The sequence below is a fragment of the Antennarius striatus genome, chromosome 11 (genome assembly GCF_040054535.1).
Source record: "Antennarius striatus isolate MH-2024 chromosome 11, ASM4005453v1, whole genome shotgun sequence".
NCBI classification, from domain to species: Eukaryota; Metazoa; Chordata; class Actinopteri; order Lophiiformes; family Antennariidae; genus Antennarius; species Antennarius striatus.
The window spans coordinates 7,494,409-7,511,874 of record NC_090786.1 but is presented as its reverse complement, the minus strand read 5'-3'; the positions used below and the strand labels follow the sequence as shown (position 1 = coordinate 7,511,874).

The window sequence follows — 17,466 nt, the reverse complement described above, 5'->3', positions numbered from 1 at the left end:
TGGAGCACAATAACAGCCCAGTTTCTATGTTTAGCTTGTTTTAGCTTGTGACTGAAGCAATAAACCTTGAATTTAGGTAATTCAAAAGCCATAGATCAGTGGTTAACCTTGTTGGAGGTACCGAACCCTGACGGTTTCATATGCTCACTCACAGAACCCTTCTGTAGTAAAAAAATAACTTTTTTTCAAATTTAAGACATAAGTATATGTTTTACTGCTGTATTTAATGAATTGTGCATTAATGTCACCTTTTTCAAAGAAAAAAAACAATACAGTGCATGAACTCACATGAAATTACCTACCTGCAAATCAGTGTGACTTTTGCTGTTGTTATTGAGAGACCAGTGCAGATAAGCGTGGCTTCATCTTGGCAAGTGCTCCTCTTATGTTATTTTCACAGCAAAGTCTGTTTCTGTTGTTTTCTACGCAGCTTAAGGAAGTGTTCTTTCATGTTTGCCAGTGCCAGACTACAGTTGCTCAACTTGACATTGCAAATGCTGACTCCCATCATGTTCCGTTATACAATACATGCAAATTCACATTGCACATATTCGTCCGACCACTTTTTTTGCTCAACATAGTTACTATTATTAAAGTATTAAGAAAGCAATCAGATGACGGACCATCATGACAGGCATAAATCGACTAGAGTGCGCAAAATCCCATGTAGCACAGGTAGGCTAATCGATGTAGCGTGATCACCTGCAGCCAGTGATGGCTACGGGGGGCGTGTCTTCACCAATTGACACGATGTGTCAAACGTACACAGTGATTCGTTTATGTTCGGCAAAAACACCGACACAATGTGTCAGGTGTTTTGTCTTGGCCTCCGTCTATGCCCAACCCCTGAGACCGACTCACCGAACCCCTAGGGTTCGATCGAACCAAGGTTAAGAACCACTGGTCTAAACCCATCCACCGGAGGATAACAGTTGTCTTCTTTTTTTCAGTTATTTGTTTTTAGGGTTTTGGGGAACAACAGGGAATAACTCAGTTCCATTATTTCTTTTTAGTGTTCATTTTTCCAAATTTCAAAGCAATAGTATAAGGTTGTAACTTTAAAATTCACAAAAAAAAAAAGCTTATAAATTTTAGCAGATGACTGCAATTTTCATGAGCAATTTTTTTTTTAAAACTCCATTTGTTATTTTTATCCAACCATATAAAATAAAATCCATTATCTCAGCCTTCATTGTCATTATTCAGCCTTTTGTTTTTATTTTATGAATTTAACAAAATGTTCAAAAAAATAAAACTACACAATCCGTGATATTAGTAATAATTTCTTTTCTTAGTAAGTATACTAAATTTCACAAATATCATGAGACATAATTTATATTTGACCTCCTGTCACTCAAATAAAAAGAACAAGCTTAAATAACAATAACATTAACTAAATTAATTAGCGTCACCCGAGAAATACCCCAAAAAATACTACAACGACAAGAAAACACGGTATACAATACAATAGCAATTATGCCGAATAATGATGCTGCAAATTGTACTCATTTTACTGGCTTATTTCATATGCATGGTGTACAGAAATTGTATTTTACTAACATCCCTTAACATACGTAATTCCCCTTTCTCTATTTTTATTTTTTTGTGGAGAGAGTACACTTTTCTTGATGTAAAAGAAAGGGATTTAGATTTTTTTGGACAAGTTCTTTAGAACAAAGTTGCAGTACCAGACTATAGATTAGGAATAAATATTGTCAAAGATAAACAAAACTCAATAAAAGTAACACAGGCGGCACAGTGGCGCAGTGGATACCACAGTCGCTGCACAGTAAGATAGTTCCCGGGTCAAGTCCCGCTCTTTGCGGAGCTTGCATATTCTCGTGTCTGCGTGGGTTCTCTCCGGATTCTTTGGCTGCCTCCCACCTTCAAAAACATGTGCTTGAAGCAAATTGGCCGGTTTCAAATTGCCTATAGATGTGTGTGCGTGCGGGTTTGTCTGTGTACATATACAGCTCTGAGGTGCAATGGTGTCTCACCCGGAGTGTACCATGCCTCACTCCCCCAGTCCCGAGATAGGCTCCAGCAAGCCCATGACCCCTGAAGGTGGAAGAACTGGGTATTGACAATAAATACATGTAAGTAACACTGAGGATACTGTGGAAAAAATGTTTGAAGGTATAATGTCAAGAAGCTACAAGTGATTACTGAACAAATATGATTTCTTTATTTACGTGAACACATTCTACCTATGAAAACATGGGGGTAAAATGAGAACCAATAAGGAGACCATTTGTAAAATGTAACTTTCTGCTGTGACCAGAGATTGATTTCTGTTAATCCCTGAACAAACAGGTTGAAGAAAATGAACAGATACAATGACTAAGAGATGAACACTACTGTTTGACCTCCCATGTGCACGTCAGAGGAAAGTTCCCCATTTTCTCCTTAAACACTTTGTCAAAGTGTTCATTCTGGGCCACAGTGAAGTGATTCTTCCAGTCACCTGCGATACCTGTTCACACACAGAAAAAGTCAGATATTTACTAGTCTGTTCTGGTCTGATAGTCATACCTATTCACTACAGTAGATTAAATACTGTATAAGAGAATGTTTTTAAAAAGTGTGGAAACAAACCTTTACGCATGGTTGGCTTTGTATAATAATGTGTTTCAAAAATATCCTTGTAGTTTGCCTTGGGGTCAGTCTTCATGTTTCTGAATGTGGACTTCTCCACAACGTGATCAATGACTTCATCTGTCAAGTCTGCTCCCAGGAAAGCACAAAGCTTCACAACTTCCTGTCTCAGGTCCTGTTGATCATAGATTATGTATTTTATCAACTAGAGACCATTTCAATAAGGATTAGTGTGAGTGAAAGTGTCATACGGTGAAGAGTACTAGCACCACTAGAAAGTGGAATAAAGTGGGGAAATACCTGAAGCAAATATCGGGTCAGTGGCACATAGTGGGGCATTCAATGGCCTTTTATATTCAATTTTCTCTGTGATAGTTCCCACTTTGATAATTTACCACCATGACAAAGTCATGGGACGTAATACCAGCTACAGTGTTGTGGCCAGTGCATATATTTAAATATGGCATCATTTTCTAATATCATAAAACAGATGAAAATAAACCCAATACCTGCCATTGAATCAGGTATTACATTATGGAAGTTCCTTCCACAGGATCACATTTTGTCATTATGGCAAACACTATCAGTCACAGTGAATAGGACACAAACAAATGACAAAAGAAGACTCCCAACCTTCAGCATGTTCTCATACTGTACAAAGTGGATGTTCAGTTGATCTTGTGCTTCACAATAGTCTTTCAGATGATCAAACCATGATCCCATAATAACTGTTTGAAAAAAACCCAACATACAATATTTAACATTTCAAAATAATCACAAATGGTGGGCAAGACTCTCTGTTGATGTTTTCAGGTGCCTATTTACTATTTAAAACCTACATGAATCAAATGCACAAACGAGGTTTTGGAAAAAAAAACTTCATTTTTCATGATTTTTTTTATTTTATGAATTCAATATAAGTCCAAACTCCAGTAATTTCTTTTAACTATATTTATTGCATTTTTAAAATCACATGGGGGAAATGGATTTACTGGCAATGATTAAAATATAAATTATATCACACATTTTCAAGGTATTTAAGCAAATGTGAAGTGAGCTTTCATATGATAAAACAAAGGCATGGACCTGTTATTCTGGTAACAGTGAATATTGAACCTACCATCACCATCCAGGAACTGCTGAAAGAAAACGTCAAAACTCTCAGGAGTTTCTAGGAGGGCATGACTGCTGGCAAAGTAATACATGGACACCAGGACATCTTTGGGATTCCTCCAAACATACACAACCTGAAGGGAAAAGATGTGTGCAGTATCTTTACATGATCATCAGCATTATTACAGATTCTGTGATGTTTACACAACTCCAGAGGCAAAGGTCTGACTTGGTGAATGTGGCCTCACTCAGTGGTTGTACCTTGACTTGCTTGTCTTTCACCCCATGAGGCAACATGTCAGGGGGGAGATGTGAGTTAAAGGTTCGAGGATCTGGTCTTTCTTTGAAAGGGTCTCCTAAAAATCTCCCCTCTAACCACAGAACATGTGCCCTATTTGTACCATCTTCCAACCAGTCAGGTTGTGAAGCCCCTAGGATCTGGACCAGGATCTGCTGCATCCACACAGTGCCTACAGAGTAAAATAAAGCACAGGTTGTTTCAAAAGGAAAAGAAGAGTATGATCATATTGAGAGGACTCAATTATCCCAATACCTGACAATTATCTCTTCTATACCTTATTGAAATAAATGGGGTTTACAAGGAATAAACAAAGATAAGTGAAAGTTGCTAGTTCCATGCACTTGGGATATTTTCCCATTAATTACTAAATCCTAGACCACTTTCAGAAGTATTGGCTGCAAGTTAAAAAAAAAACTAGAAAAGATGGGGAAGAGCATGATTTATTACAAAATTACATTTTATTATTACAAAATTATTACAAAACTTGACTGAATGAAAACACTGATAAAGAATAAGATTTCAGCCAACCTCTTTCATGTAGAAAGAGAGCAGACAGACAACCGTGGGCTGAACAACATAAAAATATTGGGCTGTCCAGTTTTCTTTGTAGTGCAGCTTCTGCAAACTTCATTAATGTCCCTCTGTTCTCAGAAAAATAGAGATATCTTTATGGTTCTGTACATTTTACTATTTGTAAAACTTTGTTTGGACTGCACATACTTTCTGTATATAATGTTCACTTAAATTCACAACAATAGTATAACACTGCATATTCGTACATGTATAGTGTATTCAGTGCTGCACATTAGGCAGATAGAGCAGCAGAATCACAGATAGCTAGTTATCTTTAAAACTCCGTTTATTTAACAGTTGAGTTTTACAAGGAGCACCGAATGATCTTTGGAAGCAACTTGAGATAAGTTTTACCCTACACTTTGTTCACTAAGCTAAATCGGCTCTACTTAACTGGTAAGCATTTGTCAAAGGATGTACGTTATACTCTAAAATGTGGAACATTTTTTTCATAATTTATGAAGAACTCTTTTTTGAAGTTAACCCTAACCCCAACCCTTTTTTGACAGTATTATTTAATAAGATTAGAACTTCTGTTGTCGCTTCCATTGCAGCTAAAAACAGTTTAAGGTACCATAAACCAATTATTCACCTGCCAATATTCCTTTCCTTCTCCCTGGCCAGCTTTGTCAATAGAAAGGGCCTGAGCCTTCCACTTTTGTCTTCTGTTCAAAGTCCCAATTCCTTTTTTGGATGCCTGCCACTCAGTTGTTGCACTGATTTTCTCAGTGCAGGAACATAAATGAAAGATTATTTCACAAAAATGTATTTCACTTCCTCTTTTTTTTAAAGTTCTTCTTTAACACTAGGAATGTGTTTGAATTAATTTCCATCTTATAATGTTCATAAAGTTTATATTTTCTATTAATATTCTATTAATTCTATTAATATTTTTTATTAATTTTCTATTCAGATTTTGTAATACATTTCTTTTTTACAATTCTATAATTCATTTATTCAAATCCATTCATGCTCAATAGGCCATGACAAGTTACATGATAAAAAAGTTTTGACTGTAGCTGAAACATTCTGCCAACTTGCCTGACTTGGGGTATGTGATGATGAAGATATCAGTAGAACGGATCTCAAAATCTTGAAGATCATCAAGTTCCTTGGCACGCAATTTGTTCATCACCAAGAAGTTCCTCCTTTTATACCTGAACAGGTAAGGACTGACTAAATCCAGAGGTTCCATCTAAAATTATTTTGAAAAATCAGATGTCATTCATTACACATTCTAGGGACTGCACAGCTGTTGTCAAGGTTTTCTTGTCTGTTTCCTTTTGAATTGTGAGAATCTATTTCCACGCTTTTATTTTTTGATTAATGCTAAGGTATTTTTTCATTGTGATATGGGTTACTTCTGTTTTAGTCCATTTTGTCAGTCTCAGTTTTGTACTGTTTCCATCGTGTTTAAGCAATCGCCCAGCCTTTAGTTTATTCTAAACCCATCCACCAGAGAATAAAAGTTATGTCTTCTATTCTTTCTTCATTTGTTTTAATTTTAGGGACTTGGGGAACAACAGGGAACAACTCAGTTCCCTTGTTTCTTTTGATCATTAATTTCAAAGCAACAGGAGTATAAGGTTGTAACTTTAAAATTCACAAAAAATAAAATAAAAATATATCCTTACTGCAATTTCCATGAGAAATGTTTTTTTTTTAAATTCTGTTATTTTTATCTAACCATATAAAATGAAATCCATTATTCAGCCTTTTGTTCTGTTACTATTTTATGACTTTAATAAATGTACAAAAAAAAAGAACTACACTACCCGAAATTTTAGTAATAATTACTTTAATTCCTTAGTAAGTATACTAAATTTTACAAATATAATAATGAGACATAATTTATATTTGACCTCCTGTCACTTCAATAACAAGGACAAATTCAAATAGCAATAACGTTAACTAAATTAATTAGCGTCACCCGAGAAATACACCAATAAATACTACAACAAAAATACAACAGCAATTATACCGAATAAACTATTGGTTGCCAATTGAGACTGGACTTGATATCGCTTCCATTGCAGGTGTTAAAAATTGAAGGTAAAATAAACACATTATTCACCTGACGATATTCCGGCTATGTCGACAGAACTGCTCGAGCCTTCTACTTCCGTCTTGTTCATAGTTCTACTTCCTTTTTTGGATGCGTGCCAATAAAATGACGTCACTTCCTCTTTGTTTAAAAGTTCCTCTTTTACACACGGGGCACGCGTTTGAATGAATTTCTATCATATATTTATGACGATTATATTTTCTTTTCGATTTCGTAACACTTTTCTTCTTTAACATTCTCTCATTCACTTATTCAAAACACGCATAAAACATGAGTTGTAATATTTCTTCTAACATAATGAGTACTTGTTAATTGTTTTTATATGATTAATAATAATGCAAAGCGTTCTCATTTGACTGGCTTCTTGATTTCATATGCATGGTGTACAGAAATTGCATTTCATTGACCTACCTCTGCGTAATTCGTTTTTCTCTATCTTTATTTTTACTTTGCTTTTTTTGTGGAGCGAGTACACTTTTCTTGACATAGAGGGAAGTGATATACATTTTTTGGACAAGTATTTTTTGAACAAAGTTGCAGAACCAGACTATAGGTTAGGAATAAATATTGTCAAAGAAAAAAAAAAACCCAAAAAAGTTAAATGGGCAGCACAGTGGCACAGTAGTTACAGCAAAAGCTGCACAGTAAGATGGTTCCCGGGTAAAGTCCCACTCAGTGTGGACCTTGCATGTTCTCCTCGTGTCTGCGTCGGTTCTCTCCAGGTTCTCCGGATTCCTCCCATCTTCAAAAACACGTACAGTAATTCAAGCAAAAATTGTCTGTGTACATATACAGCTCTGCGGTGCACTGGTGTCTGTCTCAGTGTACCCTGCCTCACTCCCCCAGTCCACTGAGATAGGGCTCGAAGGCTTGCTGGAGCCTGACGGTGGAAGAAGTGGGTATTGAAAATAAATACATGTAAGTAACACTGAGGATACTGTGGAAAAAATGTTTGAAGGTATAATGTCAAGAAGCTACAAGTGATTACTGAGCAAATATGATTTCTTTATTTACATGAACACATTCTACCTATGAATACATGGGGGTAAAATGAGAACCAATAAGGAGACCATTTGTAAAATGTAACTTTCTGCTGTGACCAGAGATTGATTTCTGTTAATCCCTGAACAAACAGGTTGAAGAAAATGAACAGATACAATGACTAAGAGATGAAAACTACTGTTTGACCTCCCATGTGCACGTCAGAGGAAAGTTGCCCATTTTCTCCTTGAACACTTTGTCAAAGTGTTCATTCTGGGCCACAGTGAAGTGATTCTTCCAGTCACCTGCGATACCTGTTCACACACAGAAAAAGTCAGAAATTTACTAGTCTGTTCTGGTCTGATAGTCATACCTATTCACTACAGTAGATAAAATACTGTATAAGAGAATGTTTTTAAAAAGTGTGGAAACAAACCTTTACGCATGGTTGGCTCTGTATAATAATTTGTTTCAAAAATATCCTTGTAGTTTGCCTTGGGGTCAGTCTTCATATTTCTGAATGTGGACTTCTCCACAATGTGATCAATGACTTCATCTGTCAAGTCTGCTCCCAGGAAAGCACAAAGCTTCACAACTTCCTGTCTCAGGTCCTGTTGATCATAGATTAGATAGATATATAGGTATAGATAGATACTTTATTAATCCCGGAGGAAATTGTATATTATGTATTTTATCAACTGGAGACCATTTTAATAAGGATTAGTGTGAGTGAAAGTGTCATACGGTGAAGAGTACTAGCACCGCTAGAAAGTGGAATAAAGTGGGGAAATACCTGAAGCAAATATCGGGTCAGTGGCACATAGTGGGGCATTCAATGGCCCTTTATATTCAATTTTCTCTGTGATAGTTCCCACTTTGATAATTTACCACCATGACAAAGTCATGGGACGTAATACCAGCTACAGTGTTGTGGCCAGTGCATATATTTAAATATGGCATCATTTTCTAATATCATAAAACAGATGAAAATAAACCCAACAACTGCCATTGAATCAGGTATTACATTATGGAAGTTCCTTCCACAGGATCACATTTTGTCATTATGACAAACACTATCAGTCAAAGTGAATAGGACACAAACAAATGACAAAAGAAGACGCCCAACCTTCAGCATGTTCTCATACTGTACAAAGTGGATGTTCAGTTGATCTTGTGCTTCACAATAGTCTTTCAGATGATCAAACCATGATCCCATAAAAACTGTTTGAAAAGAAAACATGCAATATTTAACATTTCAAAATAATCACAAATGGTGGGCAAGACTTTCTGTTGATATTTTCAGGTGACTATTTGCTATGTAAAACCGACATGAATCAAATGCACAAACAAAACAGGTTTTGAAATTTTTTTCTTCATTTTTCATGATTTTATTTTATTTTATTTTATTAATTCAATATCAGTCCAAATTCCAGTAATTTCTTTTAACTATATTTGTTGCATTTTTTAATCACAAGAGTGAAGTGGATTTACTGGCAATGATTAAAATATAAATTATATCACACAAGGTATTTACACAAATGTGAAGTGAGCTTTCATATGATAAAACAAAGGCATGGACCTGTTATTCTGGTAACAGTGAATATTGAACCTACCATCACCATCCAGGAACTGCTGAAAGAAAATGTCAAAACTCTCAGGTGTTTCCAGCATGACAAAACTGTGGGAAAAGTGAAACAAGGACACCAGGACATCTTTGGGATTCCTCCAAACATACACAACCTTAAGGGAAAAGATAGATGTTGTTTATGTGCACGATCTTTGTGATTGATTTTCAATAATTCAGTGACATTTTCACAGCTCTGAATATGACTTTGGAGCTTGAATATTGCAAATCGCTACCTTGACTTGCTTATTTTTCACTCCATTGGGCAACATGCCAGGGCGAAGATGTGAACGAAACACCCTAGGATCTGGTCTGGGTCGGAAGGGGTCACATAAAAATCTTATCTCTAACATAGGAATGTGTGTCCTGTTGGTGACGTCCTCCACCCAATCAGGATGAGCAGCTCCAATAATCTGAACCAGGATCTGCTGCATCCATATTGTGCCTAAAACAAAGAAAGGGATATTTTAAGTAGATGGAGAAGGACCAGATAAACAAGACTCCCAGTGATACCACGTAACAACTGACAAATGTTTATTTTATTTAATTCGCTGATATAAGTCAAGCACACAAAATTCTATTTAGCCCTAGGAAGAAATTTGAACATGCTCTGATCATCTTCTGACTGTCTTGGCTAATTACACCTTTGAAATGAGATGACATCAGATCACATGAGACTTAATTTGAGTCTGCACCAAAATTTTAATAAATTCATGTCAGGAAGAAAAGCCCAACCCTCATTGTTACTGACATATTTTTTTAAAATTCAAAAGATATGTTCATTGGGGGCAGGAAAATGGTGCAGTGGGCAGCACTGTTGCCGCATAGCAAGGGCTATGTGTTGAGTTTGCATGTGTGGGGTTCTGTCTGGGTTCTCCGGCTTCCTCCCACCTCCAAAACACGCACTTAGCTAAAATGGCCAGTCTCCAATTGCAATAGGTGTGAGTGTGTGCGTGTCTTCATGTGGCTCCACCTTGCACTGGCGGAGTGTACCCTGCCTCACGCCCCAAATCCCAATTCCGCTGAGGCGCAACAATAAAAGAAGTGGGTATTGAAGGTGAATGAATGAATGAATGTTCATTTGAAAAATTGATCATATCCCAAAATAATTCTCCTTAACTCCTTCAATTTTGACAGAAAAGATCTTAGTTCATGTACGTATTCAAACAAAAATACTGTAACATCCAAAACTACACACATTCATTTATTAATCTCAAACAGCATAAGCTACACAAGGAGCAGTGAAGGGTTGTTGATAAAGAAATTTTATATTTGATACTGGTTATTCCCAGCCCCTGACCTGACTTGGGGTATGCAACGAGGAAAATGTCAGTAGGACGGATCTCAGCATCAAGAAGAGCATCCAAGTCTTTAGGTCGCATTTTGTCCTTTACCAGGAGGTTCACATTTTTGTACCTGTACAGGTAAGGGCTGACAAGGTCCAGAGAGTCCATGGATTCTAAAGCTAAATAAATAAATGAGAGTTAATTTAGTTAGTTTGATTACAGTTGTTGCATCACTGACTTTGCTGATGTGTCTGCTGAAATATAAACACAAAACTGGTAGATGGTTAGAATCTGGTGTTAAAAAATATTTTCATGTTAAAATAATATCAAAACATGCAGGAACCTAACCACCTTTACATTTTCAAGTAAAATTTAATTGAGATATACAGTACAGTATAATGATTGACCTCTGTTCGGTATATTTCTGTCATTACAATGATATTTAATGAACTTGTTCTTCTTAACTGGTCTCTGCAAAAAAAAAAAGTGTATGGTGAATGAACATTTGTATTTAAGTGAAGACTTTTTCTTACGCTCACCTTTGGAGGAGGACATCAGGTCAAGAGACACAGTGGAGGGATTTTGCACCAGTGAATGAGAACAAAGAATATAAGCTGCCCCTTTTATGGTGGTGAACACTCATGACTAGCAGCATTTAAATGAAGGTAATGTGGAGTGTTTGCATGGTATTGTAATAGGATAGGGTTGAAACGCAAATACAAAAATCCATCTCCACCTGCACAGAGAGCAATGAATCCGCTACCTTGCATAGCTGCTGAGATACAGTAGTGTGTAAACACCTGGCTTAAACCAGGATCTGTAGCACATTTCTTTATTTCTACTACTCAGATCTTCTCTCTTCCTCTTTTCCTTCTGGTTTGTCTTGTGTCATCTTTTTCCATGTCAGCCTATCTTCTCTATCATCCTCTCCAACATCAACATGCCTTCATGTCTTCCCTCTCTACATCCATCCACCTTCTGTTTGGTCTTCCTCTTGCGTGGTAGTTCCATCCTCCAAGCCTTTTTAACAATATACTCACAATCTCTCCTTTGCATGTCCAAACAATTCAAGTCTGCTTTCTCTAACTTTTTCTTCAACCTGGTCACTCCCAGTGAGAATCTCAACATCTTCGTTTTAACCACCTTCAGCTCAGCTTCCCGTCTTCTTTTCAGCGGCACTGTCTCTAATCCATACATCATGGTTGATCTCACCACTGTCTCTAATCTGTACATCCTAGCTATCCTAACCACTCTCTAATCTATACCTCATGGCTCTCACCCGAAGCAACGACAGCCGGCATGCTCTCCTCTTAGAAAACAAAACAAATAAAGACATTCAGTAACCAACCCAAAACCAATGTCAGTAACATACCCAAAAGCTGTAAACAAACATCATGCAAAATACTCACGTCAAAAATTGGTCCTTACACTCTTAATATAATTAGCATAGCGCCTGTCCTCACCCAAGTGGACACAAACCCGCCTTCGCCTCATTTCTAATTGATGCGAGGTGGATGCGTGTCTATAGCTTGTTAATGACGTCACACATGTTCATCTAAATCGCCACAGGTAAGCACCTTATTAACGCAATCACAACTGGACAGCCAAGGGAGGAACACCAAACAACAGTGGACAAACCTGTAACTGCTTCATTTCGATATGGTTTTGTTACTTGACCTGATTACATATACATGAAGCAAACTTGCATTCACCCCTAGGAAGAAGTTTGAAGGTACTCTAATATCTTCGCACAACCTGGCGAAGATATTAATCTCATCTCATTACACATGAGATGAGATTAATACCATTTTAATCCCATACTGGGGACACACCCCTCCTTACAATGCAAGTCTGACAGTCTCTGGCTGAACGAGGGCTCTGGGCTTTCAGTCTCATGCAGCAGAAGAGAGTTGTTGTCCACGATGTACGACAGCTGTTGCTTTGGCCCGTTTTGTACAGAGCATGATTTTTTTCAGTCCAGTTTAGCTCACTGTTTAGTTGGAAACCCAGCAACAGATAAGGGCTGATGTGGGTCTGAAGAAACATAAAATTGATCAAACATTCCTTGTCTATCACAGCTCTGCGAGTGTGTGCCGACCCCCACACACTGGCAATCAAACAAACTACTCGCCCACGGCTCTCACCAAAAAAACTTTATGGGTCAGGACAAACTCATCAGCCAGTTTAGCCTAATCTGAAACCTTATTTGCCTGAACGTGTTGTTACCTAAATGAGCAGAAGGTAGAGTATTTTTAAACTGCTCAAGCAAAATCAGTTTCTCCAAATCCTCCAAGGTTTCTACGTCAGAAGAGACACACCAGCGGTTGCTTCTCTCCTGAATGATCTGAAATTCGGACGATAAGCTTCAGGTACTAGCTCGACAACTGAAGAAGAATGGACTGATGAACAACACCTTGACGAACAACTGCAGGATCTTCATCAAAACAAAGGAGCTTTTGCCAGGGAAGATCAAAACAATGATAAACAGGAGTGTAAAGGAGTTGGTGAAATATGAGCAATAAAGATGGACGAAAGTTGTTACTACACCAACGATCATTACAACAGAATCACTACAATAGTGGGAGCCTCTACACCAAATTTGGACTCATCAAACATTACATACAACAGTTGAAAAACCATTCAACATTAACTTGATTCTGGGAGACAAGAATTTCACAACATCAGCCCTTTTTTTTCGGATGTTGTTGTTGATGTTGCAAATGTGATGAATGTGTGAAGTCTGTTATATTAACATGTCCAGAAAAATTAAAATAAATAAAATAAATGTTTCTGAATGTGTCCACAAGGTGATCAATAATTTCATCTATCAAGTCTGCTCCCAGGAAAGCACAAAGTTTCACAACTTCCTGTCTCAGGTCCTGTTAATTATAGTTGTAGTAGATTTTTATTTTAATGTGGAATCATTTGCTGCATTTCTGACATTAAAAAATAGAAAAGAAATCCAATACCTGCCACTGAATTATATTTAATTACTATGATAGTATTACGACTACAACAGCCATTTTCAGACTGTCTGTATTTCAATATCAGTAGCACATCTTTAAATTTTTGTGAAAACATCTGTATTTATGTTGTTGCACTGACAACGTTTCTCCACTCACAGACATATGAACACACACACACACACACACACACACACACACACACACACACACACACACACACACACACACAAATCACATCAGTAGAGGTTCTAGCTATAGGATCACATTTAGTCACGATGAGCCACAGTGGTTAACACACAAACACATGACAAAAGAAGACGCCCAACCTTCAGCATGTTCTCATACTGCACAAGATGGATGTATTCCATGATATTTTTTTCACATGAGAGGAAGAAAAGGTGAAATTTTATTCTGTTGTTTAGCAATATTAACAAAAACACAAAATACATTTACATTCCACATTTTAATGCTAAAAGAAGATGTATCCATATAGTGCCTAACATAAAGAACGGGATATTTCAAGTGGAGAAGAAGGGCCAGATAGACAGACCCCCACTGTATCAACTGATAATTCTCACTTTATTTCTAATAAGTTCAAGGACCACCAGCGAAAAACAAAATTTCGCTATATAGCGACCAAATATTTATTTTATTACTGTATTTACGATCATTTAAAAGTTTATGAACATACTGAGTTGAAACCACCTTATATTTGTATTACCTTTTCCCACGCTCTCATAGACTGTTTAAAAGACTTTTGTAATAAAGAAAAGTTGCAGGAGGAACCGTGAGTCTTGGAAATATATATAAAATAAACAGTAATCAACACCAAACCAAAAATACATGCGTGCAATACAGTATAATACGTTTTACAAGAAAACTGTGAACATACAAACATATTTATCATACACATTTTAATAATAACCTTGAACTCACTTCGCAAATTGCAACAACAACAACCGAAGGCACGTCTCTCCCCTCCGCCTAAACAAATACACACATTCGGTAATCAACCCAAAACCAAACATACCCGAAAGCGGTGAAAACACATCATTAAGTACTCACGCCAACACTTAGTCCTGACATCCACAACGTGATGAGCTCAGCGCTTGTCCTCACCCAAGTGGACACAAACCTGCCTTTGACTCCAATTGATCTGCGAGGTGTGTGGAGCTTGTCACTGACGTCACACAGGTCACAGGTAAGCACCTTATTAACGCAGTCCCAACTGGACAGCCAATGGACTAAGACCAGACAGTAGGAGAGAAACCTGTAACTGTTGCTTTGTCTGTCTTGTACAGAGCATGATTGTTTGTCAATCCATTTTGGCTCATAATATACTTCGACACACAGCAAGAGGTAAATGTTGACGAGATCCAGAGAGTCCATGGATTCTAAAGCTAAATATGTAAATTAAAAATTAATTTAGTTTGCTTGTTCAAGGTTGATGCACCAGTGACTATGCTGATGTGGGTCTGAAGAAATACAAACACGGAGCTGATCAAACACTCCTTGTCTGGAGCACCACCAGTTGATTCCCTTCTGGCAATCAAACAAACTACTTGAACTCGGTGCTGCCACATCATTTCCCCTGATGCGTCAGAACTCTGCGTGACTCCAGCTGACAATATTAACTAAAAGCTTCGACATTTTTGTAATCCACCTCACATGTTTTATGAGGTGACTCGATTCAGCCACCTCAACAGAGGTAGTTGTTGGTAAATTGCCCCCAAACCACATTTGCTTACACAAAGGGGCGGCAGTGGCTCAGCGGTAGAGCAGAGGTCTTGAAGACAGATCGCCCAGCCATCGGTGGATCGATTCCCGCTCCCGCCAGAACATCTCCGGAGTGTGAGCTGACGGTGGGAGGCGTCAGCTCACCTCCCAGCCACTGCCGAGGCACCCTTGAGCAAGGCGCCGTCCCCCTTACAAGCTGCTCTATTGGGGCGCACTCCAGGAAGCTGCTGCCCGTCACTCTGCCTCCCGATGTACAGCTTGATGTTGTGTTTGTATACTAACTGCATGATTACAGGCCCCTTTGTGTGCTGTGGTTGTTTCAGGGGCCTGTGCATACATAGTGTGTGTGAAAAACTAACACAAAACAAAATGTAACAAATGTACACCTGAGTGACAAATGTAATTTCCCCTAGGGGATCAATAAAGTGTATCTTCTTCTTCTTCTTCTTCAAACATAGAGAGCACACAGATAACTGATACATGTTCGGCTGAGTCAGGCTGACGGTTAGCTCGTCCCTTAAGGAGAACTGTAACCCAACACTATGGAGCTCATGGCCAAGGAACATTCGAGACTCTTCTGCAGAGGTATGTTGTTGCATCTGTTGAAGAGTCCAGCGCTGTATCCTCACCAACTTCCCCATGACACTGGGCTCTTCTCTACTCCTTGTCCGGTCTGGTCTCCTCTTCGTCACTCCTGCTCCTTTCTGACCTCTTTCTCTCCTAATCTTCTCCATTCACACCATAGAAATGACATTTTACCGACTGAACCTCTTTCTGTCGGTGTGCTCCGTGTCATTGCAGGTTTTCCCAGGCTCACCACTCAACTTTCCATCAGCTCTGCTTCTCTATTGCCTCTGGTATCATCTATCCATCAGCTGGGGTCATGCTTCCTTCCTCCATCGTCATCATACATTTATCCATGCAGCTGCGATAGTGTTTTTGGTATAACTAACTAGATGGTAGAATTCTCTGTCATGTGTACCATCATTCATAGTGTGCATAGTATTCCCCCTATGCCCCCCTCCCAGTTCCGCCTCTCTCTGTCTCTCTATCTCGTCCTTCCTTTCTGTTACCCCAACTGGTCAAGACGGACAACCACCTTTCAGGGGACGGAGTCTGCTTGAGGATTGTGCCTGTTAAAAGGAAATATTTCCTCACCACTGTTTGTTCCTCAGATTTATTTTGGGTTTCCATGAAAAAGCTTGAGAGACTGGTTTAGACCAGCTCTATATGTAAAGTATTGAGATGAATTCTTTTATGATTTGACACTGCATAAATAAAATTTCACTTGATTCATAAACTGCTGAATTTCTTGAGCAAACTTTTTTCTCAGCACAAAAGTGTCTTATTATTGAAGATGCACCTCTCATTCAAGATCAAAGAACTGAGGAGGCTTTTTATCACAGAGAAAAACCCTGTCTACTAGGCCCTGAGCCCCTGGATCGATTCAGACTGTCACCTGAAGAGAGACGGGGCAGCTCAACGCTACCTTCTCATGGCTGAACGTAATTATATCTGAGTGCACTCATTGAATCGGGGGACAGTGAGACTTTCGTGGACTGGAACATTGCTGTACAGTTGGCATTAGACACAATACCACTTGACTCACCCATTTGACTCACCCATTAATGCCAGAACTTTCTATGAAAATTACTGGCTTGTACAACCAATAACACTGTGCCCCTTCTCAGTTTCAGGCACTCGTCAGGAGATTTGTCTTACATCTTCAAGAGTCCCAGTTCACCTTTTTGATCCATCATCTGGCAATGTAACCTCCTATGTCCAGCATTTTTGTCATGTGATTATTACCAACAAATTGCTGTTTCATATATAGGAGGTTAGCTTTATACAACCAGCTACAACCACAGGTCAGTGGGTCGTTGAGAGTGATCAGGATGCTTTTGTGGTACGTGTTTCATGCGGGCTGCTGGTAGGTGCAGGATGTAACTCAGGCTAGACGTACTCCAGATTTTTCCTTATAGTGGTTATCTCATCAGAAAAGCATGACAGTAAAATAGCACAGGTGTGTTTGTACCAAATCTGCCCGTGGAAAAGTAAAAATTTACATCAATACAGTAAAATGGTGCCCTAGCAATGGCTGTTTAGCATTTCATTCAATGTGTTCAGAAAGTTTACTCAAAAATAAAGTTGCTATTTAGTAGATATCATTTGCACCTTTAAATACATAGTAGTAATGCTAATGACCACATCACAAGTCATAGACC

At 38.2% G+C, this 17,466-nt stretch overlaps 2 protein-coding genes across 4 annotated transcripts; both read right to left on the bottom strand.

Moving 5' to 3' along the window:
* Positions 1-1,817: 1,817 nt before the first annotated feature.
* On the bottom strand, positions 1,818-6,707 carry LOC137603899 (amine sulfotransferase-like). 2 transcript variants are annotated; one of them, XM_068327737.1, is made up of 7 exons: positions 6,657-6,707; positions 5,624-5,777; positions 3,970-4,178; positions 3,716-3,842; positions 3,229-3,323; positions 2,596-2,770; positions 1,819-2,473 (listed from the first exon to the last, which is right to left on the bottom strand). In XM_068327737.1, the coding sequence occupies exons 2-7, from the start codon at positions 5,775-5,777 to the stop codon at positions 2,355-2,357; spliced, it is 879 nt and encodes a 292-aa protein (XP_068183838.1). In that variant the 5' UTR covers positions 6,657-6,707; the 3' UTR covers positions 1,819-2,354. The 2 variants fall into 2 exon arrangements, with proteins under 2 accessions (XP_068183839.1, XP_068183838.1); XM_068327738.1 differs by lacking the exons at positions 5,624-5,777; positions 6,657-6,707 and adding an exon at positions 5,175-5,495 and having other exon boundaries at positions 1,818-2,473.
* A 974-nt stretch (positions 6,708-7,681) lies between these two features.
* Positions 7,682-14,656, bottom strand: LOC137603900 (amine sulfotransferase-like). 2 transcript variants are annotated; one of them, XM_068327740.1, is made up of 7 exons: positions 14,570-14,656; positions 10,553-10,717; positions 9,489-9,697; positions 9,242-9,368; positions 8,755-8,849; positions 8,065-8,239; positions 7,682-7,942 (listed from the first exon to the last, which is right to left on the bottom strand). In XM_068327740.1, the coding sequence occupies exons 2-7, from the start codon at positions 10,704-10,706 to the stop codon at positions 7,824-7,826; spliced, it is 879 nt and encodes a 292-aa protein (XP_068183841.1). In that variant the 5' UTR covers positions 10,707-10,717; positions 14,570-14,656; the 3' UTR covers positions 7,682-7,823. The 2 variants fall into 2 exon arrangements, with proteins under 2 accessions (XP_068183841.1, XP_068183842.1); XM_068327741.1 differs by lacking the exon at positions 14,570-14,656 and adding an exon at positions 14,441-14,447.
* Positions 14,657-17,466: the final 2,810 nt, after the last annotated feature.